The following is a 26,812-nucleotide window of genomic DNA, read 5'->3' as shown; positions in this document are numbered from 1 at the left end:
AACCTATCAATCTCTGCTTTAAATTTACCCAGCAGCTTGGCCTCCACAGCCATCCCTCTGGTTAAAGTTATTTCTACAGGGATGTTCTTTTATTTGGAGTCTGTATCCTGTTGTCCTAAACTCTCCCATGATTAGAAACATCCTCTCCACATCTATTCAGTCCTTCCAAGATTCGATTTGTCTTAATCAAACCTTACATGATCCACACTGAGCACATTAGCCAGATTGAGAATCCAAGCAGTGCTGAGGTACGGTTATTCATTTAGGTGTTAATCTTTGAAAGATTCCATGTTTTTAACAATGTAGGAAATTCTGTAGTGTTCTTGGCTAGCATTAATCCAAACTTTTTTATAAGAGCACCTAATCACTTGTCCTATTCTCATAAGGTTTTTCTGTACAAACTGGCATCAAAATTCTGCTGTACTAGAGCAGTGACAATCAAACCATGGGCTTGAAGCTCAGTGGGAGTTCATTCTTCCTCCCCACTTTCACTAGTTGGTTCCAGTATTTTTTGGAATACATGGGTGCAATGGACCACGTTTCAGCAGCTAGGGACAATCCATTTAGCCTCAGTACCCCTGAATGACCCTAGAAGAATAACTCATAGCTTTGATTTCAGTCCATCAGTGCATTTGATTTTTTTAAGGTTTTTCAAAAAAAATGTATTTTGCATTTCATTTCATGCCCTCCTATAATAATACACCATTGTACCCCCACCCCGTGATTTTATTTTTAGAATGAGGGTGAAGAGGAATCAGAAACAGCAGCAATCAGTCAGACTCCAGAAAATAGGGATCTGACAGGAGAAGCTGAGAGTGAGACACAGCAAAATGGAGTAGGGGTGGACCCAACTGCCGGGTCTGACGAAACTCACAACCAAGAGTTACAAATGCAAGAGACATGTAAGTGAAAGTTTGGCCTGCAAGGGCTGTGTAGTGTTGTGAAAGAATGTTGAACAGTTGGGAACTAGGTGTTAGTGTAAACTTGCTCTTTGCCTTTCTTTCTGGAATTGTATTGAAGTCAAGCCCAAAAAAAGGATATGAAATTTTTCTCTGTACTTTGGATGCTCTGTCAGGTTCTCAATGGATATAGACTCACAAAACAATATTGCCCCTGTTATAATCATAAAATTATAGGCTCTTCATATAGTGCATGAAGATATAATGGGAATTGGAGCTGTAAAAAGTTGTTAGGACTCTGCAGAGAAAGTTCCTTATCAATGTATCAAACCAAATAAAACCATGTGAACTTTCATTGTTTCTAATCTGTGGTTTAACTGACCCAAAAGCTCAAATGAACAGTGTAAAAAGAGCTGTACTCTGTGCATAATCTTTTGTGTTCACATTCTGAAGTGTGTGATTGCTTGAAAAGTACAAAGGAACTTCATTTTGTTTCTAACCTTTTGTGCATCTATGGAGGAGTGTACCATTGAATGGTGCAAATGGGCTTTAGTCAGTATCTAATCCATGCTGTAATAGTCCTGGAAGTGCTTAATGCAGTGTGGAGGAGGTTTTACTCAAGAACTAACTCAGGATTTACCCACCATTGAGTGAAAGGAAAGGAACCTTTATTGAATCTAACCCATGCTATTCCTATCCAATGGGACATTAATAAATAGCATCAAGCGACGTAAAATAGACATCAGGTAACTTAGAAATGGGGGACTTTTATTTGAATTAAGGTTAATTAGAAGTATCTAATTATATTGTACCATTTGATACAGATAATATAAATTATCTCTTTGATGTGTGCACTTAGACACTATCATAAACCTCCATTCTTATTGTCTCAAAGACATGCTTTGTGCCAGAACACCCACTCACTTTTGGAATATTTAACAGTCTGGTTTTATGTACCCTATTTTTCACCTTAAAACCTGGTTATGTGCAGAGCTACTTATTACCTGATATTGTCAGTACAACAATCTGACTGGCCTAGAACTGTATAAACCAAGAACTGCTATTTTTCAATGTGTGGTGTGCTGAGGGACGTGGCCCACTGTCCCCTCTCTTCAATGCCTATCACACCAAAAGGGAGAATTTGAGGAAGACATCCTCCTGCTGTTTCATGGTGCTGGACAATGTATATTTGCTGTCATTATGCAAGGGAACATTAATCTCAGTTATGAAAGTCAAATAATTTGGGTGATCATTGGCACTTGAACGAAAGTGAGTCTTGGCAGCAGGTTTCAGTCACCAGTTTGATTGCAGGTGACATCAGAGTAAATCCTGATCTTGTTGATAGCTATATTCATAAACTTTCTAGCTGAGGTTCCTGAGTGATTGCTCTTTTCTTTCCTCTGCCCATTCACGTGCACTTTATGTTCCAGGCCATGGGTACAGAATGTGTATTCTGTAACAGCTAATGTATTATTCAAGAAAGGTACAACACAGGAACTTCCTTGTGAATATGTTCTGTACTGGGGTTTACAATGTATTTACAAAGCCATCAGAAAGAGAGTGCTATGGACTCTGTAGAGAAAATTTTATCTTGTTTTTCTCTTCTGCAGATTGAGTCTCACAAGCTGAAGTTCCGTGAGAACGCCAAGGCCAGGACAGACCACGGAGCAGACATTGTGTACAAATCCCCAGTTTCAGACAACACCTCTCCTCTCTGCAGCACATCACTAACTGAAAGCCTCAGCTCCCTTGGATCTCCACAGCTTGCTATTCCTGTTGGATATGTGTCTGCCACTCTAGCACAGCAGAGCTTGTGAATTTATACTTTCTTCATGTTTGTTTCAAACTACATTTAACAAAGAGGTTTAGCATCATTAACAGGATTTGTGCTTTAAAAAGGACTTGTTCCTCTTGTGTTATTTTAGGTCTGGGGAGCCATTTTGCATCTTTATTATCTTCATAAAAATCCACATATAAATTCTTGTTACCTCTGCCACCTACATTCTTACTGACTTTCCATTCTTCTGAAATAAGGTGGGCTTGAAATTTGAGTGGAACAACCACTTTAGCAGTACTATATTGTAAACTGGTTGGAAGAGTATATTGGATCATCTGATCACAAAGTTTGACAGATAAGGTAGATGGATATAAGCAATTTAAAAGCACCGCATAATAGCATACACTAGGGGAAGATGAATCTTGCCCCAACATTCTCAGATAGCACAAATAAATGGAGGGAATACTTAATATTTATAAAACTATTTTCCTCAACTTTTTGCCTTTCCCATTTTTCTCCTGAATTGGGGAAACATCCTTGAACTACCCTTGCACTGATGACAGCTATAATAATTTTTTAAAGGGATTTTACTCTTCTCCTTGAGTCTAATTGCTTGGGAGACTCTGAACAACAAATTTCTGCTAAAGATCACCATGATGATATATTCTTTCATTATTTGCCTCTTTTTTCCTGTAAATATATCAATGTCAAAAAATATTGATAAAACAAATTGAATTTGCACATTTGGATTTGATAACCAGAGGAAGTGAGTTAAAAGAGGAACATAAAAATAGATTATTTTAAAATATAATGTTTCTTGATGAATGGTGGTGAGCAACCTTCAAACCTTAGAGGTTTGTTGCCCAAAATATTTTATAAAGAGTCACTTATCTTCCCTGAGAGAATTTTCTTTTAGCTTTTTATTTTCTGTCACTTTCAGTTAATGCACTCTGATGCAACTTAGTCTGGAATTCACAGAGTTGTAGAAGAAAGCTATTTGTCCCAGTATACCTGTGCTAACTCAGAACGAGCTATACAATTAGGCTCATTTCTTTTTCTTTACCTATCTGCCTTTAATTCTTGCATCCAGCTCAAGAAATTCCAGCATCAGTTTCAGTGTTGAAGCTGGAATTTCAGTGGAGATCTGTTATTGAACTGGATACTATATCTGAAATGAAAAGCCAGTAGGATTAAATCAAATGAACTACTTCTGAGAGCTGTGTGGAAGTACAGATGTTGTCAGTAGCTAGTTGGATGCTTGGAGGCCAAATGGAAATATTTTAAAAAGGATGCTCCTAGACACTCGTTATTAGTCTAAAGGAAGGCAGATAGGGTTAACCTCAATTTGTGAAATCTTTCCCCTCCACTGTGCACCCTTCAGAGAGATCTCTTCCAGTCCAGGAGCCATATCGAGACATTCTGACTGATTGCTGCAAGTTCACCAAGGTCTCTCGGCATTGATGCATCTTTCCCTATTCTGCATTTTGCCTCTTTTGAAGTGAAACAGCAACTTAAATTCAGTGAAACAAGAAGTGAAGTGAACTACAAATTTCTGGAAAAATTCAGGTCATTCAGCACCTATGAAGATTGGTCATTGAAACTTTTATTTACTTTCCTCTGTTCATCATTATTACTTGTTTTCCCCTTCTTCCTACCCAAACTCTTTCCTCTGCTCCTCTTCCCCAAAGAAGAATGACCCCTTCTCATCCTTTATTTGAATGCCACATATACAAGAAATGTTACAGTCTTTAAATCTTTCAAAAAGAAATCTTAAATCTTATACAGAGGAACAAGGGTCCTTAGTTGTGTAAAGTAGAAATGTTTCTTTTTGATATTTTGCGTGGATGCATGGCTAAAGTGTCTGTGCTCCAAATAAATAAAAATCATACAATGTGGATCTGCATCCTCCCCCCCCCCCGCCCCACCTCACCATATCCATACTAGCCATCAAGCATTTACCAATTTGAATCCCCTTTGTCAGCACTCAGCCTGTACTTATCTAAATACTATTTGAATGGTAACTGAGTGTCTGTCTTCACCACCCCCTCAGGCAGATTAATAGTAATATTTTAAATGCTACATTCCTCTTTCAAAATGTGTAAATTTATTCCTCAATCCAAGCAGTTATTGTTGCAATAGGTGTTTGTTGTTCTGTTGTAAGCACCTTTTATCAGATGTTCACAAGTCTTATTTTTGAATTGACCTAGAGCAGCTCTTTATTAGAGTCATATAAGACTTGCCAGGCCCTTAAGCATACCATATCCATGTTAACTATCAAGTACCCATCTATACTAATCCCATTTTTCTGTATTTGGCCATAGCCTCTATGCGTTGGAGATTTGAGTGCTTGTCTTAGATGTTGTAAGTCTCCGCCTTCATCCCTGAACTCCAAGAAAAACAAATCCAGTTTATCTATTCTCTCATCATTGACATGCACCTGCCCAGACAACATCCTAGTGAATTTCCTCTGCACACCCTCCAATGCAGTCATGTCCTTCCTGTAGTGTGGTACTCCAGCTATAGCCAATCACTTTTACAAAGTTGTACCATAATCTCCATGTTCTTGTTTACCATGCCCCAACTAATAAACACGGTCCCATATGCTTCTTTAATGTTCATAACTCCTGTGCTGCCATTTTGAGGGATTAATTGGACCTGCAGACCAAGGTATAACTCTATAAATTAATACCTCTATAAATCCATTGTGCTGACCTTACCCTTATTAGTGCTTACAAAATATATCACCTCACATATATCAAAGTAAGACATGGCTCTTCCCATGTTCCTAACTGATCAATATCATCTTCCTCATAATGAACACCAGCATCATCTTCAAATTTAAAATTTGTACCTCCTACGTTCACACCAAGAATGTTGCTATAGACAACAAACAGTAAGGGTCCCGCCATTGATTCCTGCAGTACATTAATATTAAGAAAAGTATGCCTTCCTGACCTCCACCCCTCCCCCTCCTCCCTTGCCCTCCCCACTCACATGCACACCCTGTAATTCAACTAAAGTCCTCTTTGGAACAAGAGTGCAATCATCTCTGCAGCTTGGCGGTTGCTTGTATCCAGTTTGAAGGAGAACTTAGATAGGAAGGGAATGGTCACATTTGGACATGGCACATAGCCATTGTCTATGTTTTTTTGCATTAAGAACAAGTCCTGTTAGTGAATAAACCAGACATATATCCTACAATCTTTGCAGCTTCTGTTTCTGCCTCAGTGTTTGTTTGATTTTTAAAAGAACTGTAAATTGTTTAACTTATAGATTTCTTCAAGTTTAATCTTTGGTGATGAAGTACTGACTATTGTATAATGAGTAGTGATTTAAAAACAATACTATTAACACTTTTCTAAGCAATATCTTAAAGGTTGTGTCAGATGGAGCATAGCCTTAAAAGTTGTTCTATGAGGGATGAGGGACTGAGTTGGAGTCAGCTAGGATTTGTAAAATTGTTTTTAGTGGTTGGTAAGCAGGATAGCAGCTGTATGTAGAAGTGATGTTTGTGCAGAGTTTTATGAAGGGGCAAGGATAGGAAAGCAATTAGGCTTGATGCACCTTTGTGTAGGAAAGAGCAAGCTCGTATGAGACCTTTATAGTTGTTCTGTCAAGACAATAGTTATGGAAGATATGTGAGTAGAGCCTGTGCCTATGTTGCTTCTGTGTGGTTTTTAAATCTAAATACTAAAATGAAAAGTCATGCACATGCTATAACTGTACAGTGCAATCATGTACATGTATACTGCGATATAATTGTTAAGTTTGGTAATTGGCCTCCAAAGGGACAGCTCAGATTCAAGTTAAATTATTGAGATTGGTTTCACTATTGTAGGGTAGGGCTGTAGTTTTGTGCAGAGAATCAAGTAAAAGGGATAGTCTAAAAAGGCTGGATTCTGGGACAACTCCAGAGTTGTCTGTCTGTAACGTTGTTCATTTCTGAGGAATTTTTAAATTGTTTACACGATCACTGAGTGTTTTCCTTAACTGTGGAGAGCTACTCAGAGGAGAGAATGTTTTTAATTTGGAGTAAATATGGAGTGAGGCCTAAACGTATGTAGAAGCATGGCATTCACCTTTTCCCTTCCTTACACGTGAGGTGCACAGATGGATGTCTTGTCTTTGGAAATTCCAGGGGTAAGAAGTTAAAGATGAATTGTAGAGATGCATCTGGATTTAACATACCAGTAGATTGTTTAGAGATAGACTAATGTACCTTATCGAACAAAATTTGACATTGTTTTAAAGTTGCTCAGAAAAGAACAAGTTCAACCCTCATTGCTCATTATCCCTCATCTAAATTTTCAAAGGGATTTACTGCCTCTCTACCAGTTTGCCTGGTATCACAATTGCCTCTTGTTAGCTTATGATTGCAATTACATTCAGACCTGTACTTAATGTTTCAAACACTATTTAGAATCACTCAAGCATTTTAAAATATATAGCATTCTATTGCTGTTTATACTTAATTCAGAGTAGTCCTAGATGACCTGTTATAATATCATTGTTTTAATATCTGCACTAATACCCAGATGTAAGTGAAATCAGATTTGAAACTGAAAGGTATTAATGACATTTAGAGTTTTGTTGACTTCTTGAAGTGACTTTATTTTAATTGGTGTCTGATCTGCTCGCTTTTCCCTTCAACCTTTCTACCAGAGAAAAAATACGTTTACATGTTTGATTAATTTCAGTACAAAAAATTACATTTGCACAGAACTGATCTGTTGATTTCAGTAAAACGCTTGGGATTGGTCTGGTCCCAACAGTCCCAGAAAGATTACTTCAAGTTTACAATTGTATTGAAAAAACACTCTTAAAATGTTATGCATCCATTTGTAAAGTATTGTACCCCCTCCTAGGTGCAACAGTTTCAGATGTTATGTGCATGTGTACTTGTTGGACAGATTTTTAATGTTTGTGCTGCTGTGATTGTTTTTTGTTGTTTTCTTACCTTTGTATGTAATGTGAATTGGTCTTTGTCAGAAGTTGGGAATTCTACACTTGACATCATCTGAATCTCAGTTGCTTTTAAAATCTGCTATTAATACTCGTTAGAACTGTCTGGAGAGGAATGGAGAACTATTGGAATGGGGATTATGGATTTGGTTTTAGGTCTGCACAATGAAGGCAGTCGGGGCAGCACTAGGGACTGCACAATTAGTCATGGCTCTTCTAAGTTCATGGTGAGGTGTGGGTGGATTAGTGAAACTAGTCTTGGGTTCTGTTCAACCTCAGCCTTGTGTGTACCTAATGCATGTTTAATGAAGGAAGTTTAAGGCTTTACCTTCTACGGTTGAAGGCTAGTCTTGACAAACAGAAAATTAATCTTTATAGGGTCTTGGATAGATATCTATGGAGGGACAGGAGCTGATCTATTTGTTGGATGGTAACTGCAAACAGAATTAAAAAAGAATGTGACCTTTAAATGTATTGATAATCAATTAAGTGCTCATTACTGTATAGCTGTTTTATGGCAAGTTGATGTAGCAGCCATTTGGGTCCAGTTCCCACAACAGTGATGACTTTTTCTTGATTGTAAATCATTTCAGAAACTTTTGAAAGGGATACAGAGGCACTACAAGTCTTTTTTTGTTCTGCGGTTCCAGTAATCATTGTACATGCATCTGGTTCCAAAAATGATGTTTGATATGATCCATAACATCTTCATCTCACCCTTTCCACTCCAAAAAATACTCTTGTTACTGACCAGTGTGATTTTTGTCTCACCAGGACTGGTACTCTCTAAAATGAACTTACTTGTGAATTGATCCTTTTAAATATTGAAATACTAAACTTTTAAAACCTGCATGTACTATTTAGATTAAAAAGTAATCCTGTATGAAATTATAGCTGACAACCTTTGGAGGGGAAAAAAGCAATAACTTATTGAATCAACTGATGGTTTGCACTCTGCACCAGGTCCATCTGGGGTTGTGGAACCAATATGACCAGCGTCTGATTCCAGAGAGGCCGTGTGTTTGACAGACATTGTGCTTGATATATAATGATGTAGATTCTGTTGTATAAAGAAAACACTGTAGTCCATACCAGGACCAACATACCCTCCATCACAGTTGTTCCCTTTCCTCATCCTCAGAATGAAAGAAAATGTTCGTGCCTGCAGTGAGACTGGATGACTTACAGCTTTACTGAAGTAACAGAAGGGGGGAAATCCTGTATTTTTGACCTTCAGCCTCCAGTCAAAAGCTGATTCTGCTATTTTAAGGTGGGAGTCTCACATCATGACCTCCACTATAGAATGAAGATTTTGTTGAAGCAGTGGTTTAAATAAATTATTGCCTGTGGCACAGGAGTATGAAGATGAGTATTTTCTCACTTTTGCTGACGGATTTGTGTCCACCTCTTGCACTATACAATGGTAGTGCTTTGCCTCCAACCGGCGATACAAGTGAATTTGGCAGAAATTTGCACTTCTTAGAAATAAAAGGTGAGAAAGATTCAGAGAATAGTGTAGGGGAATTACAACCCAAATATTCCTTCCCTCCTCCTGCTTTCCCTGCCTCCTCTTTGACTGTCCCTTCTGCTTTTATCTTCTCGGTTTCTTTTCTTCCTTTTTGCTTTTCCCTTGCTTCTCAAAATTTTCCTCTCCCCTGAGGTGCATTTAGAACCAGCGTCAGTAGGCAAACTTGTCTAGCAGTTTATGCTAATCACTTTTATTCTTTAAAGAAGTCTTAAATAAATTTTCTCAACCAATTTTTTTAAGTGGGGGAAGGCTTTAATGGCTTTGAAATTACAGTTCATTTTGCTAGAACCCTTTTAAAATTCATTGGGGACTATTTTTCATTAAATTATCATTTCTCTTTGAAATAGTTTGAAGCTTTAAGTATCCGTCCACTAAGGTCACAGAAGATAAGTTTGAGGCACTGTTCTTTCCCCCCAAAAATCTGTCATTTTTACATTTTGAGATGAGAAGCGAGACTTTTAGGAAAAAGTAAGCTGTTACTGAATACCAAGGAACACAAGTTGATTTTTGTGGCTTTTTTGGAATCTATAAATGGATTGTAAACAGTAACTGGCTGCAGCAGTGAGTACCTGGGTGAAAATGGTACAGTATTTCCGCTGCTATCGTCCTTGCACACATTTAATATTCTGGAAAATTTCTCCTCGCTTTGCTGTTTGGCTGCTAATAAGCAACATATTTGTGGCAAAATTCAATTCCCATTGTTTGGTCCTTATTGTACAAGTAAAGGTTTGAAATAAAGCTTAATTGTTGATGTTAGCTTTGTATGCATTTTGTGTTTTCACTGTTTTGGAGTGCAGTTGCCCCATGGGCTTGGTGTACTGATTTCCCTTCTTGATGCTCAAGGCAAAAACAATTACATTTGGCAGTATATGAGAAAATTGGCTAACATGTCAGAATAATGACAGAACTGATAATGAATGGATTTCAACAAGAAGTTGACTTTCTGCCATGACGAGGAGTATTTCCTGATGGAGAGATTGATAGCTTGGGTTGGTTGCTAGTTTACAGCATTGTTCGCCTAGTCTGCTGGTTAGGTCACAAACATTTCATCACAGGTCAAGGTGAAATAATCAGTCTGCAGTAGAGTGTTGTTCTGCCAAATACTTATGTTTATATTGGTCCAACTCATTGTTCTGAATGGTTTGCTGTTAGGCCGGCTGCTGGTCTCCACTGCGTCCTGACAGACGCAGACCTGAAAGCATTAAGTGTTTCAGATTTCTAGTCTGGGTTTTGCAACAGCTCGTTCTTTTGTATCTCAGCTTCAGGGATCTGGGTGCTATCTGCAGAGCTTACGTGTTCTACCCGTGACCATATCGATTTCACCCAACATCTCAGATTTGTTGTTAGAGCTAATTTACAGTAGACAATTTAAGTGGAGGTTATTGGCTGAAAGAATCAAGAGGAATTTATGTGCATTTGTGTGAACAAACAGTTGGCATTGGTACAGAGACAAAAGGAAAAGGGGAACAGGGCTATTGGGAATGCTGCTATGGGACATTAATGAGTCTAAAGGCCTTCCTAAGATTAACAGTATTTTGCTTTTGAATAAATAATTACACCATATGTTCACCTGGGTTGTTAGCATGAAAAGAGAGCACTTCTGGTGTTGAAGTTAACTTTATTTTTGTTTCCACCCTTGATCTTTTATCCATTACTTAATTTCCTCATCTTGGTGGTAAATGTGCTTTTAGACCATCTGCTGACCTAGCCTAAAAACCCCCTGGCTGTCTTCAAATACAATGTTCTATAAAACTTCTGGAAACCAATCCTAATACCAGATCCTTGACTGTCTCTATGCACAGTTATGCTTTTGTAAAGTATCATGGGAAATTTTTGCTTTTGTATGTTGCAAAGATTCTTTTTGATCAGTTCAGCTCTTCATGTTCTTGCCTTGGGAGAAGGTGAAATGGAAGGATTGAATTTAAGAAAATATTTCAAATACACAGAAAGGAAAAATGTCTAGATCCATTTCTCTTCTGGTGCCCAAGTAAAAAGAATGATGTATAAATGAGATGGGAACTAGTGGTGAACTTGTTTAACATCTTTGGAGAAAATATTAACTTTTATTCAAATTGATGAGTAAATGAAGATGATCAACATGGTTTTAGGAAAGTAAAGTGATATTTGACCCGTTCATTGGAGTTACTTTTAAAGTAATGTGCTGTGCATAAACGATGGATCCACTAAGGCATTTTATAAGATGCTGTACAAAGGTTAATGTGGAAAATATGTTTGCCCTTTCATAGGTAGCATACTGCTATAGGGAGAACATTGGCTGGCTAAATGGAAAAGTGGAGTACGAGTCTATTTCTCTTCTCTAGTTGGTGTGATGTGTCCCAGTGAGTGATGCTGGGTCCTCAGTCTTTAATTCATAAACCTTTGCCTTCAAATCAATTCTGGTTGTTAATTTGATGATGAAAAAGATCAGCTAGTTGTGAAGAGAGCAAACGGCTACAAACTTAGAAATAAAGGTGGAGCAGGGCAAAAATAACGGCAAGTACAAAAGTTGACTACAGAATATTTAAATAAATGTAAATCATGGCAATCAGGCACTACTACTGACTGTACAAAAGCATTCTCCAAATTTTCATGATCCTTCAGAAAATTTTCTGATTAGTTTTATGTATAATTTATTCTGTACAACAGTTATAAATTATGAAATCAGACTGTTCAGTTCATTACTTCAAAATGTTGAAGACGTGAGTGCATTTTTGAGCTCCCACAAAATTAAACACAGCAGCTATTTTTTGTACAATGCACAGAGCAATTCTGATACAGAATCATATATGCTCAGATGCCTGTCAACCTCCCATTTTCCAAGTGAACCATTCACTCTGATGGCCAGCAGTTCAAGAGTTCCACGAGTAATGACAACACCACATCATGCTCTATATGCAAGTTGGAAGGAAGTTCTGGCAGTTCGTGGCGCAAGCAGGTTTCTATCATGTTGTGTACTGCTGTGCGGAATCTGTATAGCAGCTGTGCAGCATCAGAGTCCAGCTCGAGCCGGAGGAGACTTGGGGAGTCAGCCAAGGTGAGCAGCACGGAGTTACCATCCTCTGAAAAAGGATTAGGGATAAATTTAAGAGATGCAGAGCCTGAAGCCTTAGTAAATACTTCAGAGTTACATTATCCGAACTTAAGACAGTGGGCTGCTTTTGCCAGTAATCTCTTAAAATATGTGTTCAGCATATTTATCAACTAAATTTAGTTCCTCTGTCAAACCAAGATCAGTAACTCAGAGGCCATTTTAATCATACAACTAAGTAGTAGCAGATGCAGTTTGAAACTGTTTCTTAAAAGATCCCAGATTTCTCTTTCCACTCTGCTGTTGACTCCACCTCATAAGCTCCTTCATCACTTTCATCCAAATTATTGGCAAGATGATGATCAGACCACATTTTATGAGTAATTAATGCAGAAAATCAGACAACCAAAACTGGTTCACAAACTTGTAACTGTATATGACAAGCAGGATGAATAACCCTCCCAGCTATCAAGCTGATTTTTGTATCTATTTAGCTATCTCACCCCAGATCCCATCTGTTCTAAGCTTCCAGACCAGCCTACCATGAGGGACCTTTTCAAAAATATCAATCAAATTCAAGACCTGAATTCCCACAGAAAACCATGGTAACAAGTACCAGGTCCTTCAGCCCATCTAGTCTGTGTCAATCTATTAATCTACCTAGTCACATTGACCTGCACTCAGACCACAGCCCTCCATACCCCTCCCTAACCATGTACCTATACAAATTTCTCTTAAATGTTGAAATCAACCCCTTATCCACCACTTGTACTGGCAACTCGTTCCACACTCACCACCGAATGAAGAAGTTGCCCTTAACCCAACCACTTATAATTTTGTATACAGTTGTCCCCCCGCTTTATAAATGTTCGCTTTATGCCACATCGCTTTTACAAAAGACCTACATTAGTAACCTGTTTCTAAAATCTCCCTTCAATTTTCTACATTCCAGGGAATAAAGTCTCCTAACTATTCAATCTTTTCCTATAGTATAGGTCTTCAAATCCCAGCATCATCCTTGTAAATTTTCTCTGCACTCCTTCAATCTTATTTACACCTTCCCTACAGGTATCTGACCAAAACTGGACACAATACCCCAAATTAGGTTTTACCAATGTCTTATACAATTTCAACGTAACATCCCATCTCCTGTACTCCATACTTTGATTTATGAAGGCCAATAAACCCCAGCTACCAGTGATGCCACCTTCAGGGAATTACGGATCCGTATTCCCAGATCCTTCTAGCACCCTCCTCAGTGCCCCCACTACAGCGTGTAATACCTACCCTGGTTGGTCCTTCCAAACTGCAATACCTCACACTTATCTGCATTAAATTCCATTTGACATTTTTCTAGATGGTTTATATCCCATTGCAAAGGGTTCACAAACTTCTTCTTTCAACTGTATGTATTAAAGCAGAATACCAATAACTGCCAGTTACTTATCTCCAATGCTGGAGACTTTCACTGGCAATGTTCCAGGGCTGATGACATGAGACTTACCCCATATTACTCTTTTGGCTTGCACATGAAGAACAGTCATTTGGGGTGCTTCTCATGTCATCAACCGTGGAACATTGCCAGTGAAAGTCTCCAACCATGGAGATAAATAATTGAATGAGGCCATTACCATCACTCCAGCATCATTTTCCAGTGGTCTGATATCCACTCTCGCCTCTCTTTTACATTTTAAGTATCTGAAGAAACTTTTGGTATCCTCGTTAATATTATTGGCTCACTTACTTTCGTATTCCATCTACCTTCTTAATGACCTTTTGTTTTTAAAAGCTCCCCACCTTCTGAATTCCCACTTGTCTTTGCTCTATTATATGCCCTCTCTTTGGTTTTTATGTTGGCTTTGACTTTTCTTGTTAGGCATGATTGAGTCATCTTGCCTTTAGATCACTATTTCCTCTGGGATGTACAGTGGCATGCAAAAGTTCGGGCACCCCTGGTCAAAATCTGTTCCTGTGAATAGTTAGGTGAGTAGAAGATGAACTGATCTCCAAAAGTTAAAGATGAAACATTTGTTTCAACATTTTAAGCAAGATTAGTGTGTTATTTTTGTTTTGTACAATTTGAGTGAAAAAAACGGAAAAGAGCACCATGCAAAAGATTGGGCACCCCAAGAGATTTGAGCTCTCAGATCACTTTTACCAAGGTCTCAGCCCTTAATTAGCTTATTAGGGCTATGGCTTGTTCACAGTCACTGCTAGGAAAAGCCAGATGATGCAAATTTCAAAGCTTTATAAGTACCCTGACTCAAACCTTGTCCCTACAATCAGCAACCATGGGCTCCTCCTAGCAGCTGACTAGCACTTTAAAAATTAAAATAAATGATGCCCACAAAGCAGGAGAAGGCTATAAGAACATAGCAAAGTGTTTTCAGGTTGCCGTTTCCTCAGTTCGTAATGTAAGTAAGAAATGGCAGTTAACAGGAATGGTGGAGGTCAAAATGAGGTCTGGAAGACCAAGAAAACTTTTCAAGAGAGGCAAATCAAAACCTTCATTTGACTGCAAAAGACCTTCAGAAAGATTTGGCAGAATCTGGTGGTGGTGGACTGTTCTACTGTGCAGCAACACTTGCATTCCTGCATCTTCACCACAAAATTCAGTGTCAAAAGTTTGCAAAGGAACATTTAAACAAGCTTGATTCATTTTGGAAGCAAATCCTGTGGACTGATGAAGTTAAAATAGAACTTTTTGGCTGCAATGAGCAAAGGAATGTTTGGAGAAAAAATGGTGTAGAATTTCATGAAAAGAACATCTCTCCTACTGTCAAGCATGGGGGTAGATCAATCATGCTTTGGGCTTGTGTTGCAGCCAGTGGCATGGGGAACGTTTCACTGGTAGAGGGAAGAATGAATTCAATTAAATACCAGCAAATTCTGGAAGCAAACATTACATTGTCTGTGAAAATGCTGAAGATGAAAAGAGGATGGCTTCTACAACAGGATAGTGGTCCCAAACGCACCTCAAAATCCACAATGGATACCTCAAGAGGCGCAAGCTGAAGGCTTTGCCATGGGCCTCATAGTCCCTCAACCTAAACATCATCAAAAATCTTTGGATAGACCTCAGGAGCAGTGCGTGCAAGACACCCCAAGAATCTCACAGAACTAGAAGCCTTTTGCAAGGAAGCATGGGCGAAAATCCCCAAATAACAATTGAAAGACTCATTGCTGGCTACAGAAAGTGTTTACAAGCTGTGATACATGCCAAAGGAGGTGTTACTAAGTACTGACCATGCAGGGTGCCCAAACTTTTGCTTTGGGCCCTTTTCCTGTTATTTTGAAACTGTAAAAGATGGAAATAAAAAAAGTAATCTTGCTTAAAATATTAAAGAAATGTGTCATCTTTAACTTTATGCCTTTTGGAAATAAGGTCATTTTTTTACTTGCTTAGCTCTTCACAACAACAGAAATTTTGACCAGGGGTGCCCAAACTTTTGCATGCCACTGTAAATGGTCCCTTGGAATACCTTACAATAACTTAACCACTACTGATGTCATGTTCATTGGCTTATTCTTAGAGCCTTTCTTAAACAACTGAACAACAGTAGCTATCCTCCAATCTTCTGACACCTCACCTGTGGCTAAGATTGTTTTGAATATATCTGTTAAGGCCCCTGCAATTTCTAGATGATTTTCCCACAGGGTCTGAGAGAAAATTTTGGCAAGCAATCAGGACTTATCCACCCTCATTTTTTCAAGAGAGCAAACACCTCGTAATCTGTATATGGTCCATAACTTAATTAAATACAGGTGTAAACCATCCATTTAAGATCTCTCCCTTTTGACTCCTGACTTTGTATGGAGGTTTAACAACATTTTCCTCCACAACTGCTCTACTGTTTTTCCAGGCCCTCTGGTTCCCATCCCGTTACAACTCTAGTTTTAACTCACCACCCCCACCTCCCCACACAGTACTAGCAAACCTTCCCACTAGGATATTAGTACCCCTCAAGTTCAGGTGCAAACTGTTCCTTCTGTACGGGCCTCACATTCCCTAGAAAAGCCCAGTGATCCAAAAATCTAAAGCCCCAGCTCCCCGCATAATCTCCTTAGCCACATATATGATGTTACTGTTTCTGGTCTCACTTGCACCTAGCATGGGTAGCAATCCTGAGATCACAACCCTGGATATCCTGTCCTTTAACTTAGCACTTAACTCCATGTACTCCCTTTTGAAGGGACTCATCACCCCTCCTACCTACATCATTGGTAACAAGCTCTGGCTGCTCATTCTCCCACTTAAGAATGCTGTGGACTGAATTTGAGATGTCTCTGACTCTGGCACTTCAGAGGCAATGTACTATCCGGGAATCTTGTTCCCTGAACTTCCTTTCTGTTCTCCCACCCAAATGAATCCTCTATCACATCTTGCCTCTTCTTCCCCCTTACATTGAGCCATACATCTAGAATCAGTGCCAGAGACCTTTCTACTGTGGTTTTTCTTTGCAAGGTCGTTCTCTTCTCTGCCCACCCCCCCCCCCCCCCCCACCCAACAGTATCCAAAGCATATCTGATGTTGAGGGGAAAGGCCACAATGGCTGCCTATCCCCTTTCCCCCGGCAGTCACTATGTCCCTGAATGTCGTGTTTATCAACTCCTCAGATCCCCAAATGATTTGGAGTTTATCCAGATCCAGCTCCAACTCCTTAGCACAGCCTGTTAGAAGCTGCAGCACTTGTTGTTACCAGAGTCAATGGAGGTCCGCCTACCTTCCCACATCCCATTACAGGAGCATTCCACTATCCTGCCTGGCATCCCCACTGCTCTAGATGTGCAATAAGAAATAAAGAATAAATAAGAAATAAAGAATAAATAACAAAAAAGAAATCTGCCTATGCCTCCACTCGCTGAAGCCTTGATCAACCCAAGCCTCAACTCCCCATTCTGCTTAAACCTAATTTCTTTTTATTGACCCTTGCCAAATGCCTGCACTCACTACTTTTAAACTCTCTCCCTCTAGGCAATCGGATGGCTCCTCAGGAGCCATGGTGCATAAAATGGTCGACTGCCCCCACTTGCTTCTTTTGAACTCTCTCCCCCTCTAAAAAACCCGCTGTTTTCTTGGAAACAGTGGTGTGCAAACTCCTTTCCTTTCCAAATGTAAATAAATCTTGTCCTCACAATCCTTTCATAAAACATATAGTGGTACTCAATTCAAATGCACTGAGAGATTCAGATCAGTAGATCAATGCCATCTTCTTGTGAACTGTTAGAATAGACAATATATGTTGATTATGCTAGGTACGTATGCTAGGTACGTATGCTAGGTACGTATCCATGTTGCAAAATAAAAATAGAGCCATTCCAAACCCGAAATCAGTCAATATGTCTAAAATATGAAAGTCATTGTATCTTCACAGTATAGAGGACGCTATATCTTTGCTCCAGGCCAGACGTTAGGTCTACAATATAGAAAGCTCTTATCAAAGAACACAAGATCAGTAGCAGCATAAGTGTCAGCCTGTCCTGCCATTCACTGTGATTAGAGCTGATCTGCACCGACTCAAATCCTTTTGTGCCAGTCCCACCATAGCTCTAAATTTTCTTTAAATACCTCCAGTGATTTACCCTCCACAAACCTCTGTGTAGAGAATTTGAGATTCACTACCTTATGCGAGAAGGTATCTTCTCACCTGAGTTTTAAATTACTACCCTTTTATCTTAATTATGTTCCCCCATTTGAGATACCTCCACTAGTAGATACATCTCAATATCCCTCTTGCTATGGCTCATTAGGATCTTAACGCTTTCAGTAACATCAATGCTCATTACTCCAAACTCCAAGGAATGTAGATCCAGCTTTTTTTTTGTATTTATGATAGAACAACCCTCTCTGCCCTGGAATTAATCTAGTGAATCTCTTCAGGAATGCCTCTACATCTTTTCTTAAATCTGGGAACTAAAATTGTACCAAATGCCAGGAATGACCTCGTCAACTGTAACTATAACAGTGCACCTCTATTTTTAAGCTCCCAAACCACAGCAATAAAGACCAATACATCATTTCCCTTCTTAATTATTTTTGCAGATACCCACTAACTCTGTTTCAGGCACAAGAATTCTGTATTCTTCACCTATCTGCAGTCTGCCTTTTGATTCCTCCTACCAAAAGTACATCACTTCATACTTCCTGACATTAAACTCAATTGCCAAGAATTGTTTTACCCATGCAGCTGATCTATATCCTGATGCAGCATCCAAATAACATTCCTGTCACCTACTTTTCTGTCATCAGTAAACTTATATTCTACCCCCTCACGCATCAGTGGCACAGCAGTGGGAACTGCAAGCAGTTTCAAACGGCTGGGAATGAGCATCACACAAAACCACTCATGGTCCCAGAACACTTCCTACACAATTAAGAAAGCACATCTATGCCAGTACTTTCTGAGGAGGCTGAAGAGAGCTGGAATTTGCACATCCACACTCAAGTCATTATACAGATGGGCAGTAGAGAGCATGTTAACTAGGTTCATCACTGCTTGGTAAGGAAATGCACTGCAGCAGATGGGGGGGGGGGGGGGGGCTCTACAATGGATAGCCAAAACTTAACCCCCACCACCACATTAACTGACACCAGCCTACCCACCATCAAGGACATATATGCAGAAAGGTTCTGGGAACGGGGCCAGGAATATCATGATGGATCCCACCCACCCTGCTCATGGTCTGTTTAGCCCACTCCCATCAGGGTGAAGACCAAGTAGCATCCACCCCAGGACCACCAGACTCAAAAACAGTTGCTTTCCCCAAGCAGCAAGCCTGATCAACACCCCAGCCACTAATCCACCACGACTTCATTATTTCCCGTTAGTCACCTTGAGTACAGCTTTACTTTATGGACATACAATCAATTGTTATAGAAGCTATCCTTTGTATTTATATTTACTGTGTTTTTATTGTTACTGTATTTTTATCGTGTTCTTTTTGCGCTGTATCAGATCTGGGGTAACAATTATTTTGTTCTCCTTAATATAGTAAATGATCTGCAAGGTACTCCACTGGTCACATCCTTCTGGTCTGAAGAAAAATATTTACTCCAACCTTCTCTGTGTAACAGTTCGTGTTAATACCCTTTCCCCAATATCATAAACTCCTGTGCACTAGCCATTTTTGTGCACGTTATCAAAAGCCTTCTGAAAGTCTAAATATGCTGCTCTACTTGTTACAACCTCAAAGAACTTCAACAAACATGACACCCCTTTGATTCAGTTTGATTATGTTAAACTTCCCTAAATGACTAGCAATTTCTTCCTTGAATATATTCAGGATATTCCCAACGACAGATATTAAAGCTGAGTGGCCTGTTAGCTTCTATTCTTTGTCTCTCAGTTCCCAGTCCACACTTCTTGAAAATGGAAGTCACATTTGCAGTTTTCTAATCTTCTAGCACCTCCCAATGGCTCTACTATCTCTGCAATCAAAGTGTGAACCTTATTTTGCTTTATAACCTCTTAGCTTCTCAGTGAATAATCAGCTCATCCATCAGCAAGAAGTTTGAGTGAGATATCCATTTGCAGGGCCTTCCACATGCTATATTATGTAATGCAAAAGGCCCTCCACAACACTTACCCTTGACATGGATATCACAATCTGGGAGCAAGAGCAAAGCGAGTGGATGGATCACGGAGGAGTCACGAACAAAGACATTCCCATTGGATTTCACAGCTGTGAAGTAGGTCATCCAGCGGCTCTTAAATGATTCCTCGTTCCTGAAAATGCATTGCAAACAGCATTAGCAGAGAGACGGGAATATAGTTTCCAAATGATCCTGGACTTGGTATGCGGGATCTATAAAAATGCTGAATAAGACCCTTTTTCTTTCTGAAATACAACACTATCTTTAATATTTTTTCTCAGGAAAGGAGTTTAATGCTTTAACCACACAAAGAAAATTCTCAATATATGACCCTCTCATCCTTCATTGCCCTTTACAAGATGCTGAGTAATTTTATAACAATAGTAGTTTGCCATGTCCAGCAGAGGTACTTAAGGGTTTACTGTTCATAGGCCAGATTGAAACAAGGCATGTCCTTCTGTGTGAGCCAGTCTAACAACTTCACACTTTTAATGATAAAATCTTTTATTTCAAGAGCATTAATTGAAGAGCAGAATCAACAAAGGGGGGGGAGACTCTAATCTTGTCTTTAGCGGGTTACATTAGCTGCTAATACCTTGTTACGTACCCCGTAACTGCGTCACTTACCAGCAAAGATAGAGAGGTCCGTTGAAGTCTGATGGTACTATTTTTAACAGTATTTATTGATAAAAATACACAAAAATAATATCAATGCAAACAGACAGATAATAAACGTCATCAATACTAAATCTAAAAGCGCGGGTATAACAATAATAAGAAATAGCTCTATCGTTGTCTAGGGGATAATGTATTGTCCGATGGAAATATAAAAGTCACTTTAGTTCATTTAAGCTGTAGGCTGCAGCCTTTGGTTGGAGTCAAGAGAAAGACGGAGGTTTAACTTGCCCATTCCTTTTATGATGTCAATCCTTCGAGAGTCGTTGGGGGACTGGTTTCCCCTTTGCCGTTAGCTAAAGCCGTGCTTCCGTGGCAAGACCCACCAATTCCGAGGCAAATGAAAAAGGACGCACGTGGGCTGTTTCCACCAGCTTTCGCTGTTACAGGAGTTCTAGCGTTTCTTCTGGTGCGTCTGAGGGGCTGTTCCCACAGACCCTCTTTTATCCTGACTCACAGGGTCTCAGATGTCAATCAGGTTGGGATGATGCAATCCCTCCACCAACCGCCCCCTCGGTTCATTGCCTGGGGCTTCGATGCATCGTACAGGATGCAGTACACAATTCCGTCTCCAAGAGACAATAGCCAGTATCAATGGTTCCGCCTTCGGAGGCCAGGACACATTCCAAACTCTTTGTAGATTCTGCATGTCTTTCTCTCATTTCCTGGGTCTCCTGAACTGACTTAATAGTGATCTTGCGATTCTCACAAAGGAGGGGGCTACTTTGTACCCTTCATCCCCTCAAAGTTGTGGCACATTCGTAACAACCTTCATTATATTCCATTTTGTTTCTTTATCAAAAACAGCATCATAGATTTATTTTTCATATCAGTCCCTTTTAGCAATCCAGTCCTTGTACGTGTACAAGGAGTGACAGCAAACAACTACGGACACCAGTGCCAACTCCACAGCTCAGCAGAGTTCAGTTTGAGAAACTTACTGGAAATGAGTTACTATCAAATGATTCAACATCAATACTGTACAATTCCACAAGAGATCGTCTTTCTTTCCTGAACCCATGCTCGTACAGTGACTTACCTGTTGACAGTGGATCTGTGCAGTAACACTGGGCCAGTCTTAGCAAGGCAGACCACGCTGTTGGGTTTGAATTTCCCCTCTTTGGTGACCTTCCCATACCTCAGCTACAAAGCAAACATGAGAAAGAGGAATTGTAATGTTAACCCGGGTGGGCAACCTGGCATCCAAAGCAACAACAGAAAATGCAATGTTTGATTTTAAGAAAAGATAGGGTTCATTTGCTTGTTACTACCATTTGAGTTAATTGATAGATTTCTTTCACGATCTAATTGTAAATTCTGGTTTTTTTTTTGCTGGTGGTTTGATGTTTATCCTTAGATGCTTTTAGTATGACACACGGCTCCAGGGTTGAACACCTAATGGTTTTTTTTTCTTTTTTTTGTGTCACCATATTTTTCAATCTTTAAAACATTGTTTTTTTTTTCCTTTGAGACTTTATAAGTGTTACCTACTTCGATGTACTCTTGTTATTTTGGATAATAATAATAAAAAGATTTGAAAAGAAAGAAAGAAAATGCTAATGAGGTCCAATCAATGGGACATAGGGCCAACATTTCAGATTGGAGACCCAACGTTACGATGCGGTCTGACCTGCCTGCCAAATATTTCCAGCGTTTTCTATTTTTAGGTTCAGATTTCCAGCATCTGCAGCTTTTTTAAAAATCATCAGAGAAAGAATTGAATAGAATCTGTACCTCTTCTGATGTTAAGTCTTTGTTTTATATCCCATAAGAGCCCCATCTATCAAAAACTTATTAAGCTAATCTTGAGAATCTCAACTGACTCAGCATGTTTGGAGAAAATTTCTGATTTCTTCCATATTTATAAATTTCACTTGTAAATGACATCTAATTTTAACTGTTTGCATTCTCAGTTATCCTACCAGAGGAAACAGCTAAATTATTTCAAATACTTCATTAGGGCCACTCCTCAATGTTAGAAGTTCAAGGGATACCAACGGTCTATGCAACCTGTTCCCAGTATTTACCCTTGATATCATAATGCTAATTCTGCTTTCACATGATATATGCCTAAATTCACTAAAGTTTTCATCTCAAATCAGGGATCACATTCAAGCATGAATCTGAGCTCAATCCAATATAATTGGAAAGGGATCAGTGAAAAAATTTCCTTTTCCACAGCCAGGGCAACTCTATACAGAATTTACCTCCTTGATCCATACTCCAACTTCACTTGGGAAGTAGCAGAAATTTATGTTGTGTTACCTCTTACTCTGATCATTCTACTGTCCACTACTACCTCAAAGAAGAATGAAGGTGATTCATTACAGACAAGGGTCTTGGTGATTATTAAACAAAGGTTGATAGGATTATACTTTATAGTTTCTGATGCATTATCTTCACAATAATAAATGTACAGGATTTCCCCCAACAGATCCTGTCCTTGGCATTTTCAAGAGGAGCTTAAGTAGATTTTCAAAGATGTTGGTAACTTTGTTTACTAAAATAACAACAGGGTTCAGCAAGCAGCCAGACATGTAATCATTTGAGCGGTATATTTCGTATTTCTCGGCACAGGAATTTGTGATTTAACCCCATCTATAAACTCTGCACTTTGCCAGACACTACCCTTAACTTACCAAGACCTGATGGTTCACAACCCACAGAGTTCCAAATGGCACATCCTCTCCATTAGCTGAACCAATCACATCCCTTCTCGTGTCTAATCTACTCGTGAACCATTTATACTTCCTTCATGAAGGACTGCACAAAAGCTGAGGAAAGGGCATATAAGGTAGCAAAAGTGGGAAGTTGGATGATTGGAAAGATTTTAAACTCCAACCAATGGTAACTAAAAAAGCTATAAAGGAAAAGATGAAATATGAGGGTAAACCAGCCAATAATAAAAAGCATGATACTAAAAAATGTTTTCAGTTACATAAAAAGTAAAAGGGAGGTATTGGACCTCTGGAAAATGATGCTGGTGAGTTAGTAATGGGGGACAAAAAAATGGCAGATGAGTTTAATGAGTACTTTGCTTCAGTCTTCACTGACAGTGTGCCAGATGTCCTTGAGTGTCAGGGAGCAGGAGTGAGTGCCATTGCTATTACAAAAGGAAAAGTGCTAGGCAAACTCAAAGGTCTTAAAGTGGATAAATCACCTGGACCAGACAGACTACATCCCAGAGTCCTGACAGAGGTTGCTGAAGAGAAAACAGATGCATTGGTCATGATCTTTCAGGAATCACTTGATTCTGGCATGGTCCTGGAGGACTGGAAAATTGCAAACACCTCCCTTTTAGAGGAAGAAAGGCAAAAGAAAGGAAATTATAGACCAGATAGCCTACTTTCAATGGTTGGGAAATTGTTGGGAGTCTATTATTAAGGATTCAGGATACTTGGAGACTAATGATACAATAAGTCAAAGTTGTCATAGTTTCTGTTAAGGGAAACCTTGCCTGTCAAATCTGTCAAGAGTATGAGGAAGTAACAAGCAGGATTGACTAAGCAGAAGCAATGGATATCATTTACTTGGATTTTCAGAAGGCATTTGATAAGGTGCCACACGAGGCTGCTTAACAAGACAATCCTATGGTATTACAGGAAAGATACTGGCATGGAAAAAAGAATGGCTCACAGGCAGGAGGCAGCGAGTGGGAATAAAGGGGGCCTTTTCTGGTTGGCTGCCAGTGATTAGTGGTGTTCCTCGGGTCAGTATTGGGTCCACTACTTTTCATGTTGCTTATCAATAATTTAATCCCTTCATGGAATCGATGGCTTTGTGGCAAAGTTTATGTACGATACAAAGATAGATGGAGGGGTAGGTAATGCTGAGGATTCAATGCAATCGCAGCAGGACCTAGACAAATTGGAAAATAGGCAAAAGAGTGGCAGATAGAATACAGTGTTGGGAAATATATAATGCATTTTGGTAAAAGGTACAATAGTGCAGACCATTAACTAAACGGGGAGAGGTGCAGAGGACTTAGGAGTCCTCACGCAAGACTCCCAGAAGGTTAATTTACAGGTTGAGTCTGTGGTAAAGAAGGCAAATGCAATATTGGCATTTATCTCAAGGAGAATAGAATATAAAAGCAAGGAGATAGCACTGAAGCTGTATAAAACACTAGTCAGGCCGCACTTGGAGTCTTGTCAACTGTTTTGGGCCCCATATCTCAGAAAAAGATGTGTTGTCATTGGAGAGAGTCCAAAGGAGGTTCACGAGGATGATTCTGGGAATGAAGGGGTTAACATATGAGGACTGTTTGGCAGCTTTGGACCTGCACTGACTGGGAATCTAGAAGAATGTGGGGGGGGGGGGGGGGAGGTAGAAATGTCATAAAAACCTACTGAATTTTGGAAGGTCTAGATAAGATGGATGTGTGGACAGAATGTTTCTTGTGGTGGGGGTATCCAGAACAGTCTCAACATTGAAGGGCGACCTTTTAGAACAGACATAAGGAGCATTTTTTTTTTTAGCCAGAAAGTAGTGAAATCTGTGGAATGTTCTGCCACAGACTGCAGTGGAGGACAAGTGCATGGGTATATTTAAAGTGGAAGTTGATATTGTGGCCAATCAGGAATCTATCAAAGGATATGGGAAGAAGGCAGGTGTATGAGTTTGAGTGGGATCCAGGTTCAGCCATGATGAAATGACGGATCAGACTTAGGATCTATTGGAAACACCAATACCCTTGAAAGTAAAAACCTACAAAAGGTAGTAGATACTGCCCAGTCTATCATGATAAAGCCCTCTCCACCACTGAGCAAATCAACATGAAATGCTGTCACAGGAAAGCAGCATCCATAATCAGTGACCCCCATCACCCAGGACATTCTCTCTTCTTGCTGTTGCCATCAGGAAGAAGGTGCAATGGCCTCACCACCAGTTTCAGGAACCGTTGTTATCCTTCAAACATCAAGCTCTTGAACCAAAGGAGTTATCTTCACTCAACCTCACTTGCTTCATCACTGAACTGTTCCTAAACCTATTGACTCACATGCAAGGACTCTTCATCTCATGTTTGCAATATTTATAGATTATGAACTTTTTCTCTCGTTTTGTCTTTTGCACAATGGTTGTTTGTCTCTCCTGTTGGGTGAGGTCTTTCACTGATTCTCTTGTGTTTCTTGTATTTATTGCAATCATCCATAAAACATATCTCAGGGTTGTACTGTATATGGTGACATATGTATTTTGATAATAAATTTACTTTTGAACTTAGCTACATTCCAAAAGTTTGTTGTATCTGTCCTGCTCACTCACACCATTATTAAACCCTTGCTGACTCACACCCCATCTGATTATAAATTCTTGAATCACAAATCCATTCATTGCTTCATCCCACTTCTCCCTAATCTCCTTCAGCCTCTAGTCCTACATTCTGAAAATCCATTCCCACTTTTGAAAAGGCTTTCAGTTTTTCAGGTAGGACTGAGAACTGTCTCCTCAAACTTCACCCTTTCTTGTAAGTGTTCCATAAAACCCATATGTATGGATTTTAGTCACCCAAACTGTTGCCTCCCCCCCATATGAGCATTTATTTCCTAAAGGAACTATGATATTTAATTAATGCAATTAATTATATAAGAACATCAAGATCAGTTAAACCCGAAGAGCTTATTTGTCACCTGTATGACGTTTGGGTACAGACCAGCCAACAGCACCCCCTTAATTAGCTCTTCCTCCCTACTGTACTGGTTACACAAGGAGGAGGAACGCGTGCAGACCGATGGATCAGACACTAGGAAAGCATTGTAAACGTTTTCAGAGAATTGTAGAATCAATCCTGGACAAAAAGAATGCAAACTGTTAGTCAACACAAATAAGAGAAAAATAAAATACTATTTATAGAATAAAACATTGTACAATGACCAAAAGTGACAGCAACTGAAACTACAATGAAAATAAAAACTGTATCATACGTATTCCAAAGATAGGACAATCAGCCATTTGGTCCAGCTTTTTCAACACACTCTTTATCAAGTTTCAATACTTTGCCTCAAATGTCATACATTCCACATCAATCCTATCCAATTGCTGTCATTATTTCTCTTGGCTACCAGTCAACAGAAGCTCTTTTCTGGTGAAATACAACTAAACACAGTGCTTCAAATAAACGCTGACCAGCAGACACAGCAAGTTTGGAAGATCTCACAAATTGAAACTGATGAATATATGCCAGCTGTGACTTGAAACGAAGTTTATTACAGGAAATGTTATAATATTTCCTACAATAATAAACTGTCTTTAATCACAGTCAGGACGAGGGAACTTCTGAAATTTCCCAAAAGAGCAGATAAAAAAGGTTTGTAAGTAGTCAGCTGAAGTCTGCAGTCCAGCAGTCTTG

General features: G+C 39.4%; 2 protein-coding genes across 5 annotated transcripts in view; one reads left to right on the top strand and one right to left on the bottom strand.

The window, feature by feature from the left end:
- LOC132396313 (microtubule-associated protein 4-like) overlaps positions 1-9,922 on the top strand; it is a 282,482-nt gene extending 272,560 nt beyond the window's left edge. For all 4 annotated transcript variants that reach the window (XM_059973844.1, XM_059973840.1, XM_059973849.1 and 1 more), the window contains 2 exons: positions 737-902; positions 2,510-9,922. In XM_059973844.1, the coding sequence (XP_059829827.1) occupies positions 737-902; positions 2,510-2,514 (171 nt within the window). In that variant the 3' untranslated portion in view covers positions 2,515-9,922. The remainder of the gene's footprint in view (positions 1-736; positions 903-2,509) is intronic.
- Positions 9,923-11,672: 1,750 nt separating this feature from the next.
- The window catches only part of dhx30 (DEAH (Asp-Glu-Ala-His) box helicase 30), an 80,488-nt gene continuing 65,348 nt past the window's right edge, over positions 11,673-26,812 (bottom strand). Inside the window, exons 16-19 of the mRNA XM_059973857.1 lie at positions 26,094-26,251; positions 21,503-21,606; positions 19,782-19,921; positions 11,673-12,225 (exon numbers count right to left, since the gene is read on the bottom strand). Coding sequence (XP_059829840.1) covers positions 11,996-12,225; positions 19,782-19,921; positions 21,503-21,606; positions 26,094-26,251 — 632 coding nt within the window. The 3' untranslated portion in view covers positions 11,673-11,995. The remainder of the gene's footprint in view (positions 12,226-19,781; positions 19,922-21,502; positions 21,607-26,093; positions 26,252-26,812) is intronic.

The sequence above is a fragment of the Hypanus sabinus genome, chromosome 1 (genome assembly GCF_030144855.1).
Source record: "Hypanus sabinus isolate sHypSab1 chromosome 1, sHypSab1.hap1, whole genome shotgun sequence".
In the NCBI taxonomy this organism is placed as follows: Eukaryota; Metazoa; Chordata; class Chondrichthyes; order Myliobatiformes; family Dasyatidae; genus Hypanus; species Hypanus sabinus.
The sequence above is the reverse complement of the archived record's forward strand: the minus strand, read 5'-3'. Positions and strand labels throughout refer to the sequence as shown.